General features: G+C 42.6%; 2 protein-coding genes and 3 non-coding genes across 5 annotated transcripts; 3 read left to right on the top strand and 2 right to left on the bottom strand.

Moving 5' to 3' along the window:
- Positions 1 to 50: 50 nt before the first annotated feature.
- tmem179ba (transmembrane protein 179Ba) lies at positions 51 to 4,669 on the bottom strand. Its single transcript, XM_086284288.1, has 6 exons — positions 4,536 to 4,669; positions 4,033 to 4,168; positions 3,124 to 3,320; positions 2,384 to 2,521; positions 1,704 to 1,782; positions 51 to 1,474 (listed from the first exon to the last, which is right to left on the bottom strand). The coding sequence occupies exons 2-6, from the start codon at positions 4,129 to 4,131 to the stop codon at positions 1,292 to 1,294; spliced, it is 696 nt and encodes a 231-aa protein (XP_086140414.1). The 5' UTR covers positions 4,132 to 4,168; positions 4,536 to 4,669; the 3' UTR covers positions 51 to 1,291.
- Positions 1,017 to 1,098, top strand: trnas-gcu (transfer RNA serine (anticodon GCU)). Its single transcript has one exon. It is a non-coding gene; the product is annotated as a tRNA-Ser (tRNA).
- Positions 4,670 to 5,323: 654 nt separating the features above from the next.
- On the bottom strand, positions 5,324 to 18,854 carry prox3 (prospero homeobox 3). The gene is made up of 6 exons (XM_086284260.1): positions 18,505 to 18,854; positions 12,951 to 14,827; positions 12,740 to 12,847; positions 10,280 to 10,392; positions 9,613 to 9,718; positions 5,324 to 8,001 (listed from the first exon to the last, which is right to left on the bottom strand). The coding sequence occupies exons 1-6, from the start codon at positions 18,620 to 18,622 to the stop codon at positions 7,828 to 7,830; spliced, it is 2,496 nt and encodes an 831-aa protein (XP_086140386.1). The 5' UTR covers positions 18,623 to 18,854; the 3' UTR covers positions 5,324 to 7,827.
- trnai-aau (transfer RNA isoleucine (anticodon AAU)) lies at positions 10,992 to 11,065 on the top strand. Its single transcript has one exon. It is a non-coding gene; the product is annotated as a tRNA-Ile (tRNA).
- Positions 11,281 to 11,354, top strand: trnai-aau (transfer RNA isoleucine (anticodon AAU)). The gene has a single exon. It is a non-coding gene; the product is annotated as a tRNA-Ile (tRNA).
- Positions 18,855 to 20,163: the final 1,309 nt, after the last annotated feature.

Below are 20,163 nucleotides of genomic sequence, written 5' to 3'. Positions count from 1 at the left end.
CTGTACCACTGCACACGGTTGACAATAAAGCCACATGACTTGGTGCAAGTGAATCTTTATTTATTATTAGCCACTAGAGGGAGACATTATTCAACGTTTCCATATGCCTGTTCCCCACGACAAACATGAGCATGTCCAGAAATGTCACAAATAAAGCGCAGCATTGCAAACACACAGTCAGATGTAAGAAGCACACCTCACTGAACGTCAGGCCCGAGCTTAGAAAAGGTTAGAATTTCAATTTTTTAACGTCTAAACGTTATTTCCAGTGTTCAGCTGCAGCGTGTTTCATCAGACGGTGGCACTGTAAGCTAACTACCTGTGGTCACCAACAAATGTTTCAAGTCAAATCAAAATAATTCATCAAAAAGAAGCATACTGAATCAGTGTGGATGAACCCAGCAGCAGATTTCAGCAGAACAGCCTCAGACGCTTCTTTGGTTAAAGGTTGTAAAAGTCAGTGTCGCACAACAATCAACAATCAAAAAACAAACAAACAGTGAAACGTCTTCCTGTTTTTCTTTTTATTTCTTTTTAGTTTCTAATGACATAATCACCACACAGATCAATACTAAGCGATCTTTAAAGCCACGTGTTGACACCTTAAACTTGAAGACAATGCAGTGTTTTAGGATTTTACAGTCAACAAAAATAAAATGTGTTAAAAAAAAGTCTATGGCAGATTCCGGTTTTGTGAAATCAGTAAAAAGAAAAAAGTGTTTTATGTAGAAAATTCTTAGTCTTACTCGTCAAAAGTACATCTGAGCACAGTTAAATTATAAAATCAAACCTTGTGATAAACACCCTCCCGTTCGTTGGCTGTGTAAACAAACCCAACACAAGCTCGCTCTGAATAAAAAACAGATAAGTTTCTGTGGAGTCCACAGACGTAGATGTGACGCGGCGGGTGAGATGTGGGAAATGGGTAAATTCAGTACCAGCGCCTGACAGCGCTTCAGTGTTTCCAGTGTGTCCTGACACAGACAGACAGGCTCTGCATGCTTGTGCATTCAGGTGACGAGGTGGCCGAGTGGTTAAGGCGATGGACTGCTAATCCATTGTGCTCTGCACGCATGGGTTCAAATCCCATCCTCGTCGAGCGGAGTTTTGGTTTTGTGGTGCTTTATACATACTGTTAAACCCAAAATCTAATATCTGCAAAACCTTCCAACGTGCATTCTCAAAATGTTGTTCACTGAAATCCTTAAAACACTTCATTTAACCTTTTTCCACACCCGCTCCCACTATTTGGTCTTATGTGCTTTTATAACCCCCTCGCTCACACCCGTTCTCACTGGGGCCTTCCAGGACGGTTGAAAAACGGCTCAGTCTCTTCGGGCGTCACACCCGTCTCCCCGAAAAGGCTTCCGGTTGGTGCGGCTCCAATCAGCTTGGACGCTGAGCCCCGACGCCTCTGGATGATCACCAAAACCCCGATGATGAGCCAGAAGAAGAAGTTGATCCACACTGCCGTCTGAGAAGGAAACAACATGACACGCAAGATGTACTGGAGGCTCTTTTACCTAAATCTGAACACATATGCTATGCTAACTTTGACTACATCTCTTTATTCGTGGGTTTTTGTAGTGTTGCAGGACTCCAGTTCATAATAATGCTTCTTTATGTTAAGCATTACAGGAGCTAGTATGTGTGGACCATGTGACTCCAGCCAAAAGCATAAAATAAGTGAATGAAGTACCGACCTCGGCTTTATGTAGACTGCTGTAGAACCTCTCTCCATCAAGTGGGCTGGCCCATTTTTCAGACTGGGCTTTTTCACAACTTTGCACACAGAAAAACATTGAGCATTAGACAGTTTAAAAGAAATCCGGGGTTATGATTTAATTCATTTTGGATTTGTCTTATATGAATTTAGTCTTGATTATTGGTCACTGATTCTATGAACAAATAGAAAAACTGCAGGCAGTTTTGTCAGAGGAAGCAGTGGAAAGCTGCAGTTACATGACATCAAAGTAAGTGGAGCTCAAAACAAGCAATTAAAAACTAACAACACCATGCACGTCTTTGCTTCTCTTTTAAGTGCTCGCCCTTTCAGAGGATTACAGTGTAGCCAAGGATGAAAAACTGTGTGCTGATGACATTTTTAAAAGGAAAAAGGGCATCCTGAAAGACAGACAAAGGCCAAGAGTAAAATAACTAGATGGTTATAACTAAATCTACCTTCATATGGCTTCATATAGAGCTCTAAGAGAACGTGGGCGGGTGGGTAAAGTGAAGCTTTGGAAAGGAGAAAAAGGGGGAAAAAAACAGAAAACACACAAAGTGACGCTCCCTAGCTTTCAAATGTTATTTTCATTTTCATATGCGAGTGTTGACGAAAGCGTTTGGTCCTGTGCCAGGTGTGGATGAGTGCAGGTGTCACCTGGTAGTGTTGGGGACGTTTTTCGTGACAGACGAGCAGAGCGTGTCGCGCCCGATCTTCAACATGCAGCCCGTGACGAGCAGGAAGAACAGGAAAACGCCGGAGACGGCAATAATCACGTTCATCCACACATTCTCCCTGTGAAGGAGGAGAAAAAACAAACAGATAAGAGCGTGAGAACAGCACTGTGCTCTTTAAAGTGAGGCAAAACAGAAGAAGGATGTCAAACTACAAAATGCAAGCTAATGTGTGATTGTGTTGCCATGCCGTGGTATGGCACATGCATTTCTGCTTCTCTGTATCAGCTCTGCAGCTTATTCTGTGCTACATCGCTACAACTTTAAGTTCAGCTTCAGGAGCTACTTAAATGATGCCAGTTTAAACCTCTGACAAAAATTCAACTTTTTCTAAATGTATTTGTAGCTTCTTTTGCTTATGTTGGCTACAGAGAACAATGTTTACATGCACACTTATTTTCCTGGGTAATCAATCAGTTTAAACTAAAGAAATCAGCCTAAAAGTGCACGCAGACATCTGTTAAATTCTGTCTACAAGATGCTTAAAATATCCTTTCTTGCAGCTGGCAAATCAAGCTCAAAAGAACGACACAATGACAGAGCAGGCCAGCATTTATGCAATATTTGAAGGAAAACACTGACGATTAAAATTGTTTTTAAACCCACACAAACACTGCAACTCTGTACTTTGTCGTGAAAAACACACACACAGCATGTGGTCACCTTTTGAGTTCCCCTTCGCTGCAGAAAGTGTACACCCAGTACACAGACAGAGAGAAACACACCACTGCCACCATGATTGATATGGCCGACACAAAGTAACACAAAGAGGAGGATGTGGACGACTGGACTCCGATGAGCTTGGACGTGGCATTATAGCTGACCGCTCCGTACAGCATACAGTGACCTCCGAAATTACCCTGAGTAAAAAAGAGAGACAGAGGTTGGGAGGGGGTCACTAAAAAGCTTGAGTTCCGCTTCACCACAATAAGCGCATCAACGGTTGCATCTGACGTCTATAAATGAGCAGCAGGGAGCCAAATTGGGCACGATAGGCGTCTGGGTCACATGATGAGCAAAGCATCGAGGTACAGTTAAAAACCTGCGCGCGCACACGCACGTTCACAATTTCACGTGCATATCACGCATTTCCGAGCGTCTGTTAAGCTAACACAACGAACAGTTGTTGACACACAACAATGCTCGTGTGACACTTCGCTAAAAGTTTGTGGTACATTTTTCGAGAAGTAACTTCTCCGATGTCTAGAGTCCAAAAACATTAAAAATATGGAGAAATTAGAGTTGAAATGCCGAAGGCAATGACAGAGTGGGCAGAACTGGACTGAAAGTGGAAGCGCGTGTCAGTTTTTTAATCCCTCGCGCTGCTTTTAATTACCGTGTAACTGCGCAGCTGTACGAAAACAATTATAGTAGCTTGAAAATATAAATCTGTAACACTGTATGCTGAATTATGTTTAAAGGATTTTTCTTCAAAAAATAAAATAAGAAGTTTGTTTCTTTTTTGCTAAACTTTCTGGGATAGACAAACGCACTACAAAGTAAGTCCACCCGGAAGAGGACGCGTACAACATGTAATATATGGAGCAGGTTAGTAAAACTTAGAAAAGTCACCTGGACGATGGTGACAGACGCTGCGGTAACAATCCCGCAGACAAAACAGCTGATGTAGAGACCCCACTCCAGCACCAGTAGCCCCGCTAACGCCATCATCCAGCAGCAGCTTAGTCCGCGTCTGCAGAGAAAAGAGCTGCCGTGAAGGTAGCAATAAAAAGGCAAACAACTTCCGGTTAGTTCCTTCACAATAAAATACCAAGCCTCCAGCAACCACGATTCGCAAATATTAAGAAGACAGTGAGTTGATTAAAAACATGGCAAGGCTAAGTAGTAAACGTGTCCGGGTTAATCAATAAAAAATACATGAAAATGTTTTCCATTAAGATTAACACGTGTCAGTTGTTTGTTTAAATAGACTGTACTCGTATTTAACCGCAGACTCCTAGAACATTGTGGAAAAAATGAATCAAGAAATAAAGAAATGTCTCATATATTTGTCACGACCTTGCCACACGTCTCAAAAACATGATTTAAAATGTTTTAAGCCTGACTTAACTTACCCGTGTGTTCTTCAGCTGGGTTATATTCTGGAGGTCAAACAGTTTGATTTCCGGTGATATTGTATCTTTTTTATTACCTTCACCCGCAGTCAAACAGTCCAAAGTGAAAATCGTACGTCCAAACTCTCTTCTCGATATTAGTTCGAGCAGCAATAGAAGCTTCCTCGGAGTTTCACCGCAGCGCGTGAATGCGTGAAAAACAGCTTACGTGGACACTGCTTGTCATACAGGCCCTAGATCGTTTCTCTTCGCTCAATCAGTTGGTTTCATCTGATGACCCAGAAAGATAAACTGAAAGTCTACAGCTAGATATATGTGTTAATTCACTCATGTTAACGCCTATATTTATGCAATAATTATTTTTATTATACGGAAGCAAATACTGCATGTTTGCATTGTCTCAAATATGTAGATGGTTCAAGTTAGTCAAAGTCTGAGCTTCTCGAGGGTTATGAGGTATGAAATGCTAGAGTTAGACACAGTGTGTGTTTGTGTGTGTGTGTGTTGCTTCCTTCCCAGAATGCTTAATGAAACCTTGTGACTTTGTGTCCTGTGACCATGTCATTTTTATAGGGTATATGTCAAACATTTTAAGCCTGTCAGATTCACCTCTGCACTAATAATAAGCTTACTAATTCCTGACACATAGCCAGTGTTACATCATTCAAGGCTGACTAGAAATAACTGTTTTCTGTAATAACACGCCACACAATTTCTAATGATATGTCATTAGAAAGGAGCTTCAAAATTATGAATCAGCGCTGTTAGCTTTCATAGGAATTGTTTATGTGATTTACACCACTGGGTTACAAAAGTAAGTAGAAAAACAAATGGTATGTTGCAGAAGGTAATACAAGACAGAAGGTAATAAACTGATGAATGGATTGATCAATAGAAAGAAGTGAGGATTTTTCACAAATAATTCTTAAATGTGGACAAAGAAAGTCTTGCAAAAATACCAAAATAATACTACTATGTTGAGAATGTAACTTCACTTAACTAGGTGACTGGACTCATTGTTGGGGAAAAAAAAAAAGTAGACATGCCAGTGTGAGTTTGTGTGTGTGTGCTGCTGTCTCAGGAGGCGAGACTAAGTGGTGGGCAGAGCCATCACAAAGTATTAGTGTCAGTGAGCATGTGAAGGTGTTTTTAGATTGAAGCCTTAATGCATGCTGGCACAAATGTTGGACCCCAAGACCCAAACACTAGAAAGCTTCCGTTTGTCTATGTGTGTATCCACAAATCATCACACAAGCCTTGTATCTCTTTAATTCATGATAAGTTTAAACATCAAAATTCACCAAAGTCTGAACGAGGCACAGATCTACAGTAAAGAATACACTATGTACAATATAAAATAGAGGGACATAAAAGATTACAACGCAAAACGGAAATGTAGGAAACATGCACTTGATAACACGTCACGGATAGGTCGAGGCTGTCGGTCGACATTTTCTTGAAGAGAAACCCATCTTTCCTCGAGATAAAAGTCATGATATAGAGCGGAGAGAGTGAAAGTTTCCCCCTTTTGGAAAACAAATGTTGATATATACTGTATATAATTATATATACTTATTGTGCAAGTGAACTATTTAGATTAGCAACACTTTAAAAAGAATTCAAAAACATACGTAAATATATCAGCAATAAGAGCACATCAAGGAAAGAACAAAACATTAATTATACTGTTTTAAATTCAATATAATGTCCCTCTTGAAAGAACAGCTGTTTTGATTTGACTGCATGTACAAAAGCTTGATAATAATTTAATACTGAACAGAGAGATGAGAGGCATACACAAGCAGCAGAAACAAAAAAAACCCCAAAACCCACCGACCAGATCGTGCTGTGAAACAAGATCAACTTCATTTTGAAAATCTTAATCTTTTGAACTTCGGATGAAACGTGACGGTACGATGTTGTTGGAGAGAAAATAAAAATGAAAGATAAAATCCTGATGGAGAAGCCCACACACAAGGCAGCGTTAAAAGGTCATTTCATGATGAACGCCCCCTGAGGGAGGGCAGCCCTGAAATGTTTGAGTGTGATTGTTAAGTACTGTTTGTGCGAGATTGTTAATCATCGCACAGCAACATCGCTGCTTTATATTTAAAATGTTTAGCAGCGATTTTCCGAGTAGGAACACTGCTCATTAGTGATGAAGCCAGAGGAGCCGGTTACCTAATCGTAAAAGGTGATGCGCGTTCGGACTGTGTGTCAGAGCGAATCTGAAGCTTTGACTTTTCTGGTTTCCAGCAGTAAGAACAGCATTCTTGCTCAAATTTGGATGTAAAGGTTGTCATTTTTTTTAATGAGACTTTAAAACGTTGTTTTAAACGTAAATATTATTTATGGCAGCATCCTAGAAAGTGGTTCTGGCCCTTAAACCAAACCAACCGGAGATAATTTATCTGAGCGTAACCGCACCTCCAGTTCTCTGTCTATATGTGACCCCCCCATTGCAACTACAAGCTGTTTGTTCTTGTTTTCTTCACTTCTCATTAGTACAGCGGGATTTGCCCGGCCCACGGGTCACCGTCAGTCCCCTCTGAGGCCTTCTCCAAACCACAGCCTCAATTCATCCTCAAGCCATGTTCCATTATCTACCAGAAATGGTGTCAAACCTAAAATGAGGATGTGGTCCCAGCTAATGAAACAGCAACTGAAAAATCAGCGGGGAAAGCAGTGCTGAATTTGAACCCTAACCCTCTTCAGTGAAACTGAAGCTTACGCCAACAACAGACCTGAAGCGTCTTATCATGTACGTTGGTGCTCTTGGAAACTGGAAGCTTTGCTATGTGACTGACTTTTGCGTCAATGTCCACACTAAAAAAAGAAAAGAGTCAATTTGTTCCCATGAACGTGAAGTTCAAAAATTGTATTTTGTGTCTATTTCACAAAACTACTGTGAGAGTGTGCTTTTAATAATAGCTTTAGATTTCATGCAAGCAGCTGGCTGCTGAAGAATGTTTGGAGAAGGAATTCCTGCTCTGTCCATTTTAATTCAATGGTATGGTCACGTTCCTTGATAAGTGCGGTCACAAGACTGCAGCACTGGGGGATTGCTGTTGAGCCTGTATACAAAACCTGCCTGTCAGTATGAGAAAGTGTATGTATTCCTCTGCAAGTCAGTCGAAATTCTGTAATAGTTCTAAATGATTTTTTGGATGGTTACATATCAGTTTGCGATGTCTGAAATGTACCAGTTTCTGAATGATTTATGCCTTGTTTTAGTCAAATTATGTCTGAGCATGCATTTGTGCACACGGACCAGATAAAAGCTGTGCAATCATTAGCCAACTGGACAACCTGGCAGCCTGAATGCATCTGGTAGAGGACTGTCAAGTTTACAGATAATTTTGTATATTCCTTTCTTCCAGCAGGGGTCGCTGTCTCTCCCCGTCCAAATGGCTGAGTAAAACTCTCTCAGAGCCACTTCAGACACCTCGATGAACCTCTCTGGAACCTGCACACAAAAATATGATGTCAAGGAGGAAATGTTTATTAGGAAGTCTTCTGGAAGAGAAAAATCCATTTTCGCTTTAGTTTAGTATCTGAATCTGTCAGTCACATATCTATCTACCTTATCTAAAGGGATTTAAAACTGAGAAACTTGTGTTTTTCAGAGAATGTGAGGTTTTGATTGTCTCTGTACTTTCTAAAAATCTCATAAGCGTTGTTGAGCAGTGAATAGTTTCACAGGAAGAACATTAGAATACCTGTTATTATAATGTGCATTCAGTGCACCCTCACAGGTGTTTTCACCCACTTTGGTAAAATACAGACTGTGACTTTGATTGTCTCTGATTCCACTGTTTGTCTGAACGCGTCTGTCAAAGCAGACAGCTTTATCACAGCACGTAGAGACTTCTCATTGATTATTGTTAATAAGTGGACCTATTCTTTCGCCGCTATGACGGAAAACACGTTAGAAGCGAACACGATCTATTCACAGCTGAACCGCACACAGCTTTAAGCCGAGCTGAGGCTCAATCAAAAAATAAACTCACAAAAATTTGTGTATGCGAGAGTGACTTTTCAGACTCGAGCAACCTTGTGACTTTGTTTTTACGATCACAGAGGTGATTCGGTTTTTCAGCGCTGCCTGAACGTTTCCCGGGATACATTGTAGCCATAGTAGTTTTCGCGTTCTCAATACCTTTTTAAATCCAATGACGTCTGACAAATAACAGATCACCTTGGGTGATAAAATTAATCATCATCTGTAGAATTGGAAACTAATGTGCGATGATTGTTTTATGATAGTGTGTGTCCTTCAGCAGGTCAGTGAGATATAACAGTGCTTCATTTTCTGTTTCCTTTTCATGCACAAACTCATACAAGTAAAATAATTTCTCTGCTCACTAAAGGTAATAGCACATTACACGAAATAATAACCCCAAGCTCCAGTGCTTTTCATTTCAGCGGTGTAGTATCTTTTTATTGTATATCTTCATCTTTATGCTATACATGATTTATTGAGGTTTATTTCCTCCTTAGACTTATCGTCTGCTCTGAGCTTACCAATTAATATCAGATCAGGACCTCATTCAGAGTCCAAGCAGCAGCCATATCTGGCACTTTATTGACCTCTGAAGGACAAAACAGCTTGAGTCTTGCCATCCTCACCTGGTTTGCACAAAGTGGGACTTTTATTTGATTTTCAATAAGAATGGCTCAGTACACGCATTAAATGTTTTTAAGAACTGTTTGCTCAAGAAGGTCAAACAGCTCAGATCAAATGATCTTAACTCAAAGGACCGCTGAGCTTAAGAAAATCAGCAACGGCTTGCGTTAGGCATGTATGTGAACCTTGAAAAGCATTCCAGATGACAATCTATAAAAGACATCAAAAACAGAGTGCAAGTTATCCTTCAATACATGACCCAAGACCGTGACACTGTAGACAGCACTTTAACTTGATTGGTATTTACTTTTAAACACAGGAGCACTGCATAAAGATCCATAATCCATTAGCGATGTACTTAGGGCTGAGGAGTATTCACATCCCCACCCAAGGACTGAGTCCAGTCGTACAACGGGTAGGCTGAAAGCTGCAACTAGAGCGTCTCCTCACCTGGTAGATGTTGCTTTTATTGTAGTGCATGTTCAGTATGCGGTAAAGCTCTGTATCACGTCCCACTCGCAGCTGACTCTCTCGGCTAATACGAGGCGCACCATCCCTGTGTTACAGAGACAAACAAACTCATTTAAATACACTCACAATAAAAAACAGATAAGAGAACCATGTATAATTTACATAAATGATATTCAGCTTCAGTTTGTTTCTGACTTTTTGCAGTCATGTTTTATGCCCATTGCTATTTGTTTTACTCGCTACCATCATGAGTTCACATCAACATGGCCACAGTGTCTAAACACCTGAGCACTCGCAGAAAAAAAAAATCTATATTTTTATCAATAAGCCTTTCCGACCTCTTAAATCAAGCGATATAAAAAATGCAGACATCTATTTCTCAGCTGCAATGGTTCGTTTGATTATAGCAGAACTGAATATCTGTCATGGAGGAAACCATGATGCTTCATGCGGTTCCAAAGTCAATCATGCGATGTGTGATTCTCTATTTCTAAAAAAGTTATATATGATGTCTGATGTATAAATCAGACTTTACTTCAGCTCGTCTAACAGGAGCAACATGTTCACACTCATAAGGCTCACTGAAACAATGAAAGTACTGCAAATAAAATGAGTTTAACATGAACCAGTGCCAACCCAAACCGACCGGGTGAGAGCCTCGCGGACAGCCTGGCGTGCAAAGCGCTCCATCTGGATGTAGAAGAACTCTCTGAAGTTACTGAACCATTTAATCATCTGGGAGGTCACACAGCGATTAAACTAGACCATGGATGACAGGAGAGGAAGTGAGCAGGTGAGGACAGCAAGAGAACAGTGCTTTTTTAAACACTTACAATGATATGCTAAATTAACCTGACTTGAGCTAACTTAATTGCACTTTGTTTGTTATGTCAAATTACATTCAAAAGACATTGTATGCCCCCCCCCCCTTTCCCCACCCCTTAGTGGTCATTAAAGTAAATGACCTAATCTAAGGTTTTCTGTTGACACAGACTCCAAGAGGAGAAATAATCTCTGCAACTCCACACTGTTTATGCTTCTAAATCACTGTAAACTTGCAGATTGTATCAGATAATACCACCTTATTAAGAGATACCCTGTAATAATAATTTATCGCAGCATATGCATTTTTAAGTGCAGCATGGATGTGAATTAAAATAGCATTTGTTTTATTCATTGAAACATTTTACTCATATGGAGAAGTAGTTGTAACCAGTAGGTTAGTTAATATTATCATTACGTCAGTAAATGGGGTATCTGCAATCTAACTTCCAGTCTTTTGGAACTTGATTGAAATATGGAAACAAAAACGTCTGGGATGCTGTCGGCAATATGTGACAGTTTTGGCGTTTGCGCATGGCCGGTTAGCTCAGTTGGTTAGAGCGTGGTGCTAATAACGCCAAGGTCGCGGGTTCGATCCCCGTACGGGCCATGTACGTTTTCAAGCAGTTGAGCACCTTTAAAAAACTGATTTTCGCTTTATTTGCAGAAGAAAATCTCATTAAAATGAAATGAAAAACACCTTGAGCTTTGAGACCCGACATGTCCAACAGTGACATCAGCTTTTTAACTTATCCACAAAATTTCCAAAAATAACTCGTGAGCTGTGCAGCTCTGGCCGTGCTCCACTAACATCCACTGCGATATGGCCGGTTAGCTCAGTTGGTTAGAGCGTGGTGCTAATAACGCCAAGGTCGCGGGTTCGATCCCCGTACGGGCCAGTTCCGGATTTTATGAAGCACCAACCACTACATACGTATAATACACATGTTAGCGCTTGGACATTTTTTCAGAGTAAATATTATATCTACTGCATCTATACTGATATAATACATCAAATCAAACCACAGCAATATGGGTACATTGGCTACAAGATTCAAGCACTTTTATATACATGTTACACCATCAGTAGTGAGCAGGGTTTTTTTTACTTTGTGTCTCTGTATTATCACTGAAGATTTTATTATATCTGAATACTTGGAGTGCACAAATGTCCTGGTTTCCCCCAGTATATCACTGGTTATTAGGTGATTTAAGTGATGGCCTTACAATAATTGCAGTCTTACAGTCAATTTAAATTTTTTTAGAAGATTGTTCAAACTGTATTTGTTTAGGCTACAGTATGTCTCAAAAGTCATTCAAGGACTACTCATTTCCTTGAAACTCCTAAAAGACCTCACAACTATAACACAACTGAACTTATGTAGTAATGAAAGATTTGAATAAATTCAAGATTCTTCGAAGCAGCAGCATTTGAATACTTTTGGGGGATTCGTGTTATCTGAAGCAGCGCTGCATCATTTCAAATCAAGACCTTAAAGATGTGCCTCATTGTCTTGTTAAAAGAAAACAATGTAGCTACGAAGTGCAAAACAAACACTCGTTAAGTGCTGTCTTCAATTATAAATGAATTGCTAACAGCGTAATCTGAAAACCCCACGTGGTAGCAACCGCACGCACACATCATCTATTCATCTTAGACAAAGGAATTGAGGTTGGAACCCACCACTATCAAATTTGGACTCACCAGACCACAGCCCAGATATCCACTAGTCTAATGCTCATCCTTTGTTATGCTTACTTAATACTAAATTGTAAAAAAAAATTAAGAAGTACAAAATTCTTTCAGCAATTTGACCCAAACGCCTGATAATTTCCTCAAAACAGCTAATCTTAAGATTCTAGGAAGCAGTGTGGTGGGCACTAATTTTAGGGCTGTTAACTGGAGATTTCAGAAGCTTTTAAGTCTCTGCAGCAGTAATAACTTCTGGTCCTTCTTCCCTCAGTTGTAAACACCACGCCTGTTCGAAGAAACCTTTAAAGTCTTTGTAATATATGGACTCACATTCATGTCTTAAAGAAATGCTGGACAGTCAATTCTCCTTCCTTAGTCATAATATCCAATACTACAGCAGCCAAACTGGCCTAATTGGCATTTCATAGCTGTGACGTCGTCCGTATTGTTTCAACAATGTAGAAAAACCTTCAGTGAGCAGGCGTGTAAAACGCAGTGGCTGATATACTGCCGTGTGACTTTGAGGTGTGTTAAAAAATAATCACTTTGAAGTGAAATTGTCGTTCCAGCACTGAGCTGGTGTACACACACCTTGACATCAGGGAAATATGTCTTGAGCGTGTTGGAGCTGGGATAGCGAGTGTAGAAGAACATGAGCTTGGCTTTCTTCAGATGGCAGGGTGACAAGCCCTCCTGGGTGTACATATGAGGTGAGTTAAGGAGATACATGCTTAAACACACACACACACAAACCAACACAGCTCTCATCCTCATTCTTTCAAGCACACTGACAAAAGGATATCCCCCCAGCAGTCAGGTAGAGCTCTCCTCCATCCATCCCTCCTCCTCGCATGCCCCCATCTCCCCTCATCACTCGCTCCCTCTCTCTCCCCCCGTGCGTGTGGCGTGCAAGCGACGGGTCCAGGTGGCCGAGCAAGGGGAGCGGGGGGAAGGAGGGGTGAGACGATGGGTGGGAAGAGAACTCCAAGAAAGGGTCAGAGTTCAGGTAGTCTTTGCGGGATGACGGGAGGTGGGGGAGCTGAGGGTGGTGGAGTGAGCGGGAGAAAAGCTGCTGCATTGAGTAGTGGAGCAAGGGGAGAGGGAGAGGAGGGGGCGGAGGCGGGGGAGGAGGGGGAGGCGCAGGGAAAGAAGAGGAGGAAGAAGAGGAGGAGGTTGAAGACGGGTGGAAAGAGGAGGAGGAGGAGGGATCCTTGGGCTGAGAGGCTGGAGGCAAGAGGGGAGGGTGAGAAAGGGGAGGAGGACGAGGCAAAGAAGGGTGGTGCAGGGAGAGGTTTGGGTGAGAGGGATTGAGGTGAGTGGGGAGAGGTGGGCCAAGGAGTGGGTAGGCCTTTCGCGTGTCAGGTGACCTTTGAAGAGTCAGTGGCATCGCTAAATCGGACGGTTCAGTCCGACGGGGTGGTCGGGGGGGCAGGGCGCTCCCGTTGCTCATCTTGTGGAGCTGCTTCTCTCTTTCTCCGTCCTGCCCTCTTGTTTTGTCCTCCTTATCGCTCATTGTTTCTTCTCTTCTTCCTCTCGTTAACAGCCCCATCCACACTGCCTTCTCCTTCCCTCCGTCGCTTCCCGGATCAGATGGGAGAAAAGAGATGGCAGCGGGAGGAGAGGAAGGAGCGAAATCGGTCATCTCGGTGTAAAGGCGGAGAACTCGGTCGATGACCCGGGCCACAGCGCTGCCCAACTCCAGCTTCAGCGCCGCGGCAAACTTCTGCCCTCCCTCCTCACTCTCGTCATCTATCCCGCCATCCCAGTCTCCTCTGACCAAACCTCCGCAGTCCAGCCACAACCCCGATCCCTCCATCACACCCTCCAAGTGCAACCCTCCTCCTCCTCTTCCTCTCTCCATCCTTCTTTCTCGGTCTTTTTGCAGCTCCTCTTTCCGTTTGTGGAAGCTGTCGAAAGGGGACTCGGAAAGCAGGGAAAATGATTCCTTTTCCATCTCTCCGCCATCAGTGTCTTCCTCATCGTACATCCCTTCTGTCATGTCCTCCTCCTCTATTAGCCCTACATCCTCTTCTCTCCCATCAACTCCACCGCTGCTTCCGTTTCTGCGCTTCCTTTTCTTCTCATCCTCGGCCATGTGCTTTTCCCCAAAAGCTCTCCACACTTTCTCCTGCAAAGCCTGCAGTCTCTCCCTTGCCTCCTCCAGCTGTTCTTTCAGCTCTTCCCTTTCCCTTCTCCTCTCTTCCCTCCCTCCTTGTTTGCCTCCCTCATCGGCCTCTCCATCCCTCTGTCGGTTCTCCAGCTTCATCCTCTTCACTTTCAGGATGTCTTGATTCCATTCGACTGCGAGAGCCGCGTCATTGTGCCTCTTCTTAACCCCGAGCAAGTCGTCCTTTCCCTCTATCGCCCCCTCATCTCCCCCTTCCATTCTTTGCTCCACGTGTCCATCCCTCTCTCCTTCATCTTCCTCCACATTTCTGTCCTCCAGGTGTCTGTGTGTGCTCAGGCTTGTGTTCAGCAGCCCTCCGATCCTCCTGGGGCCTCCACCCGGCTGGAGGAGATGGTGGATCAGTGGAAAGCCGGGGGGTCTAAAGGCAGGAGTAAGGCGGCCAGCATTAGGCTGAGGATGGATTCCAGCAAGATCTGTGGAGTTGAGAGTTGGAGCAAATGTATGTATCTGGGGAGCAGAATCATCAAAAAGATCTGTGGGTGAATCCATGGCTGTAGAGAGGCAGAAGGGACACAAAGAGACACAATAAGGATTATAATTGCTGCATTTGTGATATTTTGAGTAGTAGCAAGTGTTTTGCAGCCAAATGAAGTTACATACATGAGGTTAAATTTCATACCAATAATTAAGATGACCATAGGTTTGTGTGTAGTGCTCAAAGTGCTACATGCTTTAGTATTTAATTTAATATTTAAAGCTCAAAACAGAAAAGAAACAGTTTTTAATCAGAGTACAGCATTAAATCAGTCAACCTTATTGGATAATGATATTGATTATAGTGGAAATAATAAGATAACCAGCAAAACCAAATCCAGGAGACAGGTAGTTACTCTAGAAGAGCTGGACAGTGCCCTAGAAGGTCTTTAACCCATCTGCAGGACCGGTATCTGCTCCTTTGTGCAAGGAGGAAAAAGATGAGGACTATGAGTACTGCAAGAACTACAAAATGACCTCCAGCAGGCCACTGGTGTGAATCTCTCTGACCACACAATCAGAAACAGACATCACGAGGGTGACCTGAGGGCCTGACATCCTGTAGTGGGCCCTGTGCTCGCTGCCTGGCAGCTTGGAGCTCAATCGTCATTTCCTATAGAATACCAGAATTAGCAGGGCGCCCTGTGGTTTTCACAGATGAGAGCAGATTCACCCTGAGTGTAGGTGATAGATGTGAAAGGGTCTGAAAAGCCGTGGGGAACATTATGCTGCCTGTAACATCATTCAGCATGACGAGTTTGGTGGTGGGTCAGTGATGATCTGGGGAGGCATATCAATGGAGGGATGCAAAGACCTCTGCAGGCTAGGCAACAGCACCCTGACTGCCATTGGGCATGGGGATAAATCCCACAAGCACATGGGGGCCATACAAATGAATTCAGTACTCCGTAGGTTGATCATTTTCACTTACGTCAAACATGGCATCATTCATTTCTAACACATTACCCAGTCGATAACAGTATAGGTATACAGCATGATTGTTTTTGAGCAGTGTACAATTGTGCTGGCGGGGTGTGGTTTCTGGGCTCAGTCACAAGAGGGAGAGTTGAAGCAGTGTGTTTGGGGGAGTAGTGTCTGATGAAGAGAGCAGCAAACCTGTTGGGCATGTCTAATTAACCTCTCCTCTGACAGTAATTGTGGGGCCGGAGACGAGAAAACACAAAACTGTTAGCAGTGAACCCGAGAGGCACACAGAGAGCCAAAGATCGAGTATAAAAAGTGTGTGAATAAAACCGTGTATAAAACACACCTTTCTCGCCCGTCCTTACTGGGGACCCTGTCACCAAAATTTTTACTGTATAAAGAAGAAACAGGTCTTACTAAAAAGGTTTGTAGGGCTTTTTTATGTGGATTATCTGCTCTGGTTGCTTTTCATTTTTTTCCAATGTCATTTTTAGTTCCATTCAATTGTAGCACACTGCAGTAAGGGCAAAAATCTCAGAGGCTGTTTTGGTTGCATAAATATCTGCTAGATAGCAAATGTTTCTGTTTATCTGTGACTACACTTGGTTGACAGTGAATGAGTGCCCATCGCAACAATATGGCTGGAACGTTACCTGGACAGCAAAACAGGTCACTGGTCTATTGCAGGACACAATCACTTTCACTTTAATAGCAAAAAGAAACAACTCCAATGTATTTGTATAGAGCTAAACGTTCATTGTGGCAGTGTTAAAGAGAGTACATTTAGCTAGAAAGCACAGAAAAGATCAGTTTCATCAGTGAGGGAAGCGACATCCTGTGGCACCAACTAAGACCTAATGGAAGGGTTAACATCTGGCTCATGATCTTTGTCACATATCGCCCTCCTCTCTTCAGGCTGTCCTTCCTGTTGTGCTTGAACGTGTGTTGTCTTAGACAGTGCAAGTATCAAAGAAGACTATATGTGAGAAAACTGAGGAAGATAAATGCACATAGATGTGGATCACGCACAATAACAGAAGTTTGGAAAAAAAATACAAAACACTGTATGGTGGAAAATTTAGGTGCTTATTACACTCCCAGGCTAATGCTATATGGCTTGCCTAGAATTCCTGGAAAAGGTTGTAAAGCAGAGACCAGTGAATGCCAGGCTTATAAACGACAGTACATCTCACTGTTTAATCAAGATCAAAAACACACATCCCAGTTCCTATTTTATATCACTGTGTAACCTCATTTCTGCCCCGATACCCCTTTTCCTTCCTCTCCATTCCTCTCTCATCCTCTCTTCCTCCTCTCTCTGTTATCAGTTCAGGCAGCTTGTTAAGCACTGTTTGATCAGAGTGTTTACCGTCAAACACACACATGAACACACAGACACACACACACACACACTTTTGCACAAAAGCAAAAGAGGCTTGAGAGAGGGCTAACAATGGTCAATGGTCCTTGTGGAGTGAAATAGAGTGAGAGCAGCATGTACGTAGTGTGTGTGCATATGCAAGTGTGTGTGTGTGTGTGTGCATGTGTGTGTCTGTGTGCCTACGTGTGCATGAGCAGTAGTCCTACTTAGCTTTGATAACACCGCTAATCCACTTCAGATGGATACACTACAGCTCACTGAACAGATGTAAGGACAGGACAGATGTAAGGACTGACAGAGGTACAGGAAAATACAGAAAATATGAACACACACACAAGGATGCACAAACACACACATCACAAAAAACAATAGCTAGACAAAACAGATAGATAGATAGATAGATAGATAGATAGATAGATAGATAGATAGATAGATAGATAGATAGATAGATAGATAGATAGATAGATAGATAGATAGATGGTGAAACATGAAGAGAATAATCCTCCTATAAATAGCTAAATATCAATTATTCAAATGCCCTCTCCTCTCTACTATAATACAGCCCAGATGGCAAGCCAACCAATGGGCTTATAACAGGGACAGATTAGCTTTTCAAAGCCAGTGCAAGCTGCACAAAATATGAGCAATGACTATGAAAGCCATTAACCACTAGATTAGGCTTAAGAATGGTGCTCTTGGACTGCCGGAGCTGTCACTGGGTAGACTGACAAGAGCGAAAACACACATGAAACAAAGCACAGATAACGCACTGGTATTATATGATCCATTTAAGTATGTTATATTGGAAAATTACATTCAAAAAGTTCATTTTCTAACATTGGAAAATAATAACATATTGGTTACTAAAATGTTCCTAATACTGGGTTGCAACCATACTTGTCGAATGAAATTTCTTTTAATTAGCGTATTTTTAAGCAGAGCTGGATAAATGTAATTCATAACTATGGATTTATAACATACACAATCAAAAATATTAGCTAAGGACTTTTTTATGTTATAAATTATTTGGGTCAGTCATTTTTCGGGGCCATTTCTTTCCCCCGTTCACATAGGTTATATTCTATCTATCTATTTGCGGCGTAATTATATCACTTTGAATAATTAATAGAGTGTTTAAAGCCTCCGCGTGGCAACATCTGCTTTGGCGATTCTGACGCACGAGCGGTCAGTTTGTGCGGGTGCGCGCGCGCGCGTTGTGCGTCCTGTGACTAATTGGCAGCGGCGGACTAATGTCGCAGTATGAAAGAAAATATAAACAGAGCGAGATAGAGGCGAGCAGCTCGAGCAGACGCTGACCTTCGTAGCTCTTTAAACGCCGTAAAATGTCAAATATGTAAGGCAGAGGTTTGAAGTTTAAAATGAACTTACTCTCAGTCACAGAGAAGAGCTCCAGCGGTTCCCCGAAGCCTTCCAACCCCAACGGCCGTTTCTGTGCGCTCTGTCTCGGTTGGTTGTCTCCTGCTGTCACCGGACGGGCCTTGGACATCGGTGCGGGCAGACAGGAACCAGTCAGCAGGAGGATTCCTGCTTTTTCCCGCTTCCCTCTTCTCTGGATTTGTTCCGTAACTCTCTCAGTTTTCCCTCACTCGTCAAACGCCTCCTCTTTACTCTAGTTGTGTCACTGTGCAGGTTTTTCCTCCCTCGCCAATCCATCTATCTCTGGCTGGCATCAACCTCACGCGCTGCACCCGGTGTGGAGTGGCGCGCGGTGGGCGGGCAAGCGGGCTCGAGAGCTGTCCACTTGACAGTCCGGTCCCTCCCATGTTGGCAAGACCCCCAGTATGCACACACATACACACACACATACACGCACTGTGCTGTATTAAATCGTCGCTTCATTTGAAATTAATTGGCTTTTATATAATTCACGTAGCAGTTTGTGACAGAAGGCTACTTATCCACAGACGAGCCCATAAACATGTTAAGGGGAAATTACTCTGACCAAAAACCGAGAAGCATTTTTTCAGTTTGTGTTACAGTAGTGATGCCACAGACCTTCAGCAGCACATTCTCTGCACTGCGAAGGTTTTATTTACCGCCGACTGTCACCCGGTCAGTCATTAACAGTTTTATCTGACCACAGGAATCTGTCTGTGAGATCCAGCACCCCTGAGCATAAAGACAAACACAGCAGAGTATCTAAAGACTCTCTGTCTAAATGCATTCATTTTTAACATGTGGCAGCTTTAATCCGATTTTACACTAATTATGTGAATTTAACAGTGTAAATGTGGATTTATAGGATGCCTTTAAAATGCATAGGTATAATATTTGGAAGCAGCAGTGCAAAGGTACCCATGTTCAGTGGACCATAATGGTCTGTTTTTTTTACAGATGTCCTTGCTCTACTTCAGCTTGCCTGCTTTAATTACACAGACACCCTGATAGCAGGGAAACATTTTGCTTTAACTTCAGCAGCACTTAGTAACCTGTTGCTGGGAATGTCACCCACCCAAACCCACCACTAAACTGTTCGCAGGCTCTCCCAATGAGACCAGGGTCCGCTTTCAAACTGCAAATTTTTTGTGTTAATTTTGTATTTTTTCTTTTCACGGATCACCTAAATCACGCCCCCCCCCCCCCCCCCCCCTTACCCCAACACCTCTGCCTCATCCCATCTCTTCCTTTCTCTACTTCTGATTAAAACTGGTTATGCACTGAGTGAAAGGTCGCAGTTGTTATGGAAACAAGGCTTGTAACAAAAGCTGGACACATGGGTGCAGAGGGAGAGAAAGAGGGGAGAAAGATGGAGAGAAAAAGAGGGAGACATATCTGAATAAACATAAACGCGCGGAGAGGAGGAGAGGGCAGGAAAGAGAGGTAGGGAGAGGTCTGAATAAATAAAAACATATGCAGAGGGAGGAGGAACGAGAGATGGCGAGGTCATGAAATAATGGCTCCATCTGCAATAATAAATAACAAAAGATAATGCTGGGTTTTTGTCATTCTAGGAAGGCGTTTGAGGAACAAAGGTGTGTGTGTGTGTGTGTGTGTGTGTGTGTGTGTGTGTGTGTGTGTGTGTGTGCT

This window comes from Aulonocara sp. 'chitande type north' Nkhata Bay, linkage group LG3 (genome assembly GCF_057382095.1).
Source record: "Aulonocara sp. 'chitande type north' Nkhata Bay isolate Kocher_YH1m ecotype deep benthic linkage group LG3, A_spYH_male_GT1.1, whole genome shotgun sequence".
Classification (NCBI taxonomy): Eukaryota; Metazoa; Chordata; class Actinopteri; order Cichliformes; family Cichlidae; genus Aulonocara; species Aulonocara sp. 'chitande type north' Nkhata Bay.
The sequence above is the reverse complement of the archived record's forward strand: the minus strand, read 5'-3'. Positions and strand labels throughout refer to the sequence as shown.

Excerpts from the sequence above, each read along its gene's own strand:
- prox3 (XM_086284260.1), bottom strand. The coding sequence starts at position 18,622 with ATGTCCAAGGCCCGTCCGGTGACAGCAGGAGACAACCAACCGAGACAG. Across the intron at positions 14,828-18,504 it reads GCTCTTCTCTGTGACTGAGA|CCATGGATTCACCCACAGAT; the intron begins GTAAGTTCATTT and ends GCCTCTCTACAG. Across the intron at positions 12,848-12,950 it reads TCTACCTGACTGCTGGGGGG|ACCCAGGAGGGCTTGTCACC; the intron begins ATATCCTTTTGT and ends CCTCATATGTAC.
- tmem179ba (XM_086284288.1), bottom strand. The coding sequence starts at position 4,131 with ATGATGGCGTTAGCGGGGCTACTGGTGCTGGAGTGGGGTCTCTACATC. Across the intron at positions 3,321-4,032 it reads CGTCTGTCACCATCGTCCAG|GGTAATTTCGGAGGTCACTG; the intron begins GTGACTTTTCTA and ends TTTTTTACTCAG. Across the intron at positions 2,522-3,123 it reads AGCGAAGGGGAACTCAAAAG|GGAGAATGTGTGGATGAACG; the intron begins GTGACCACATGC and ends CCTCCTTCACAG.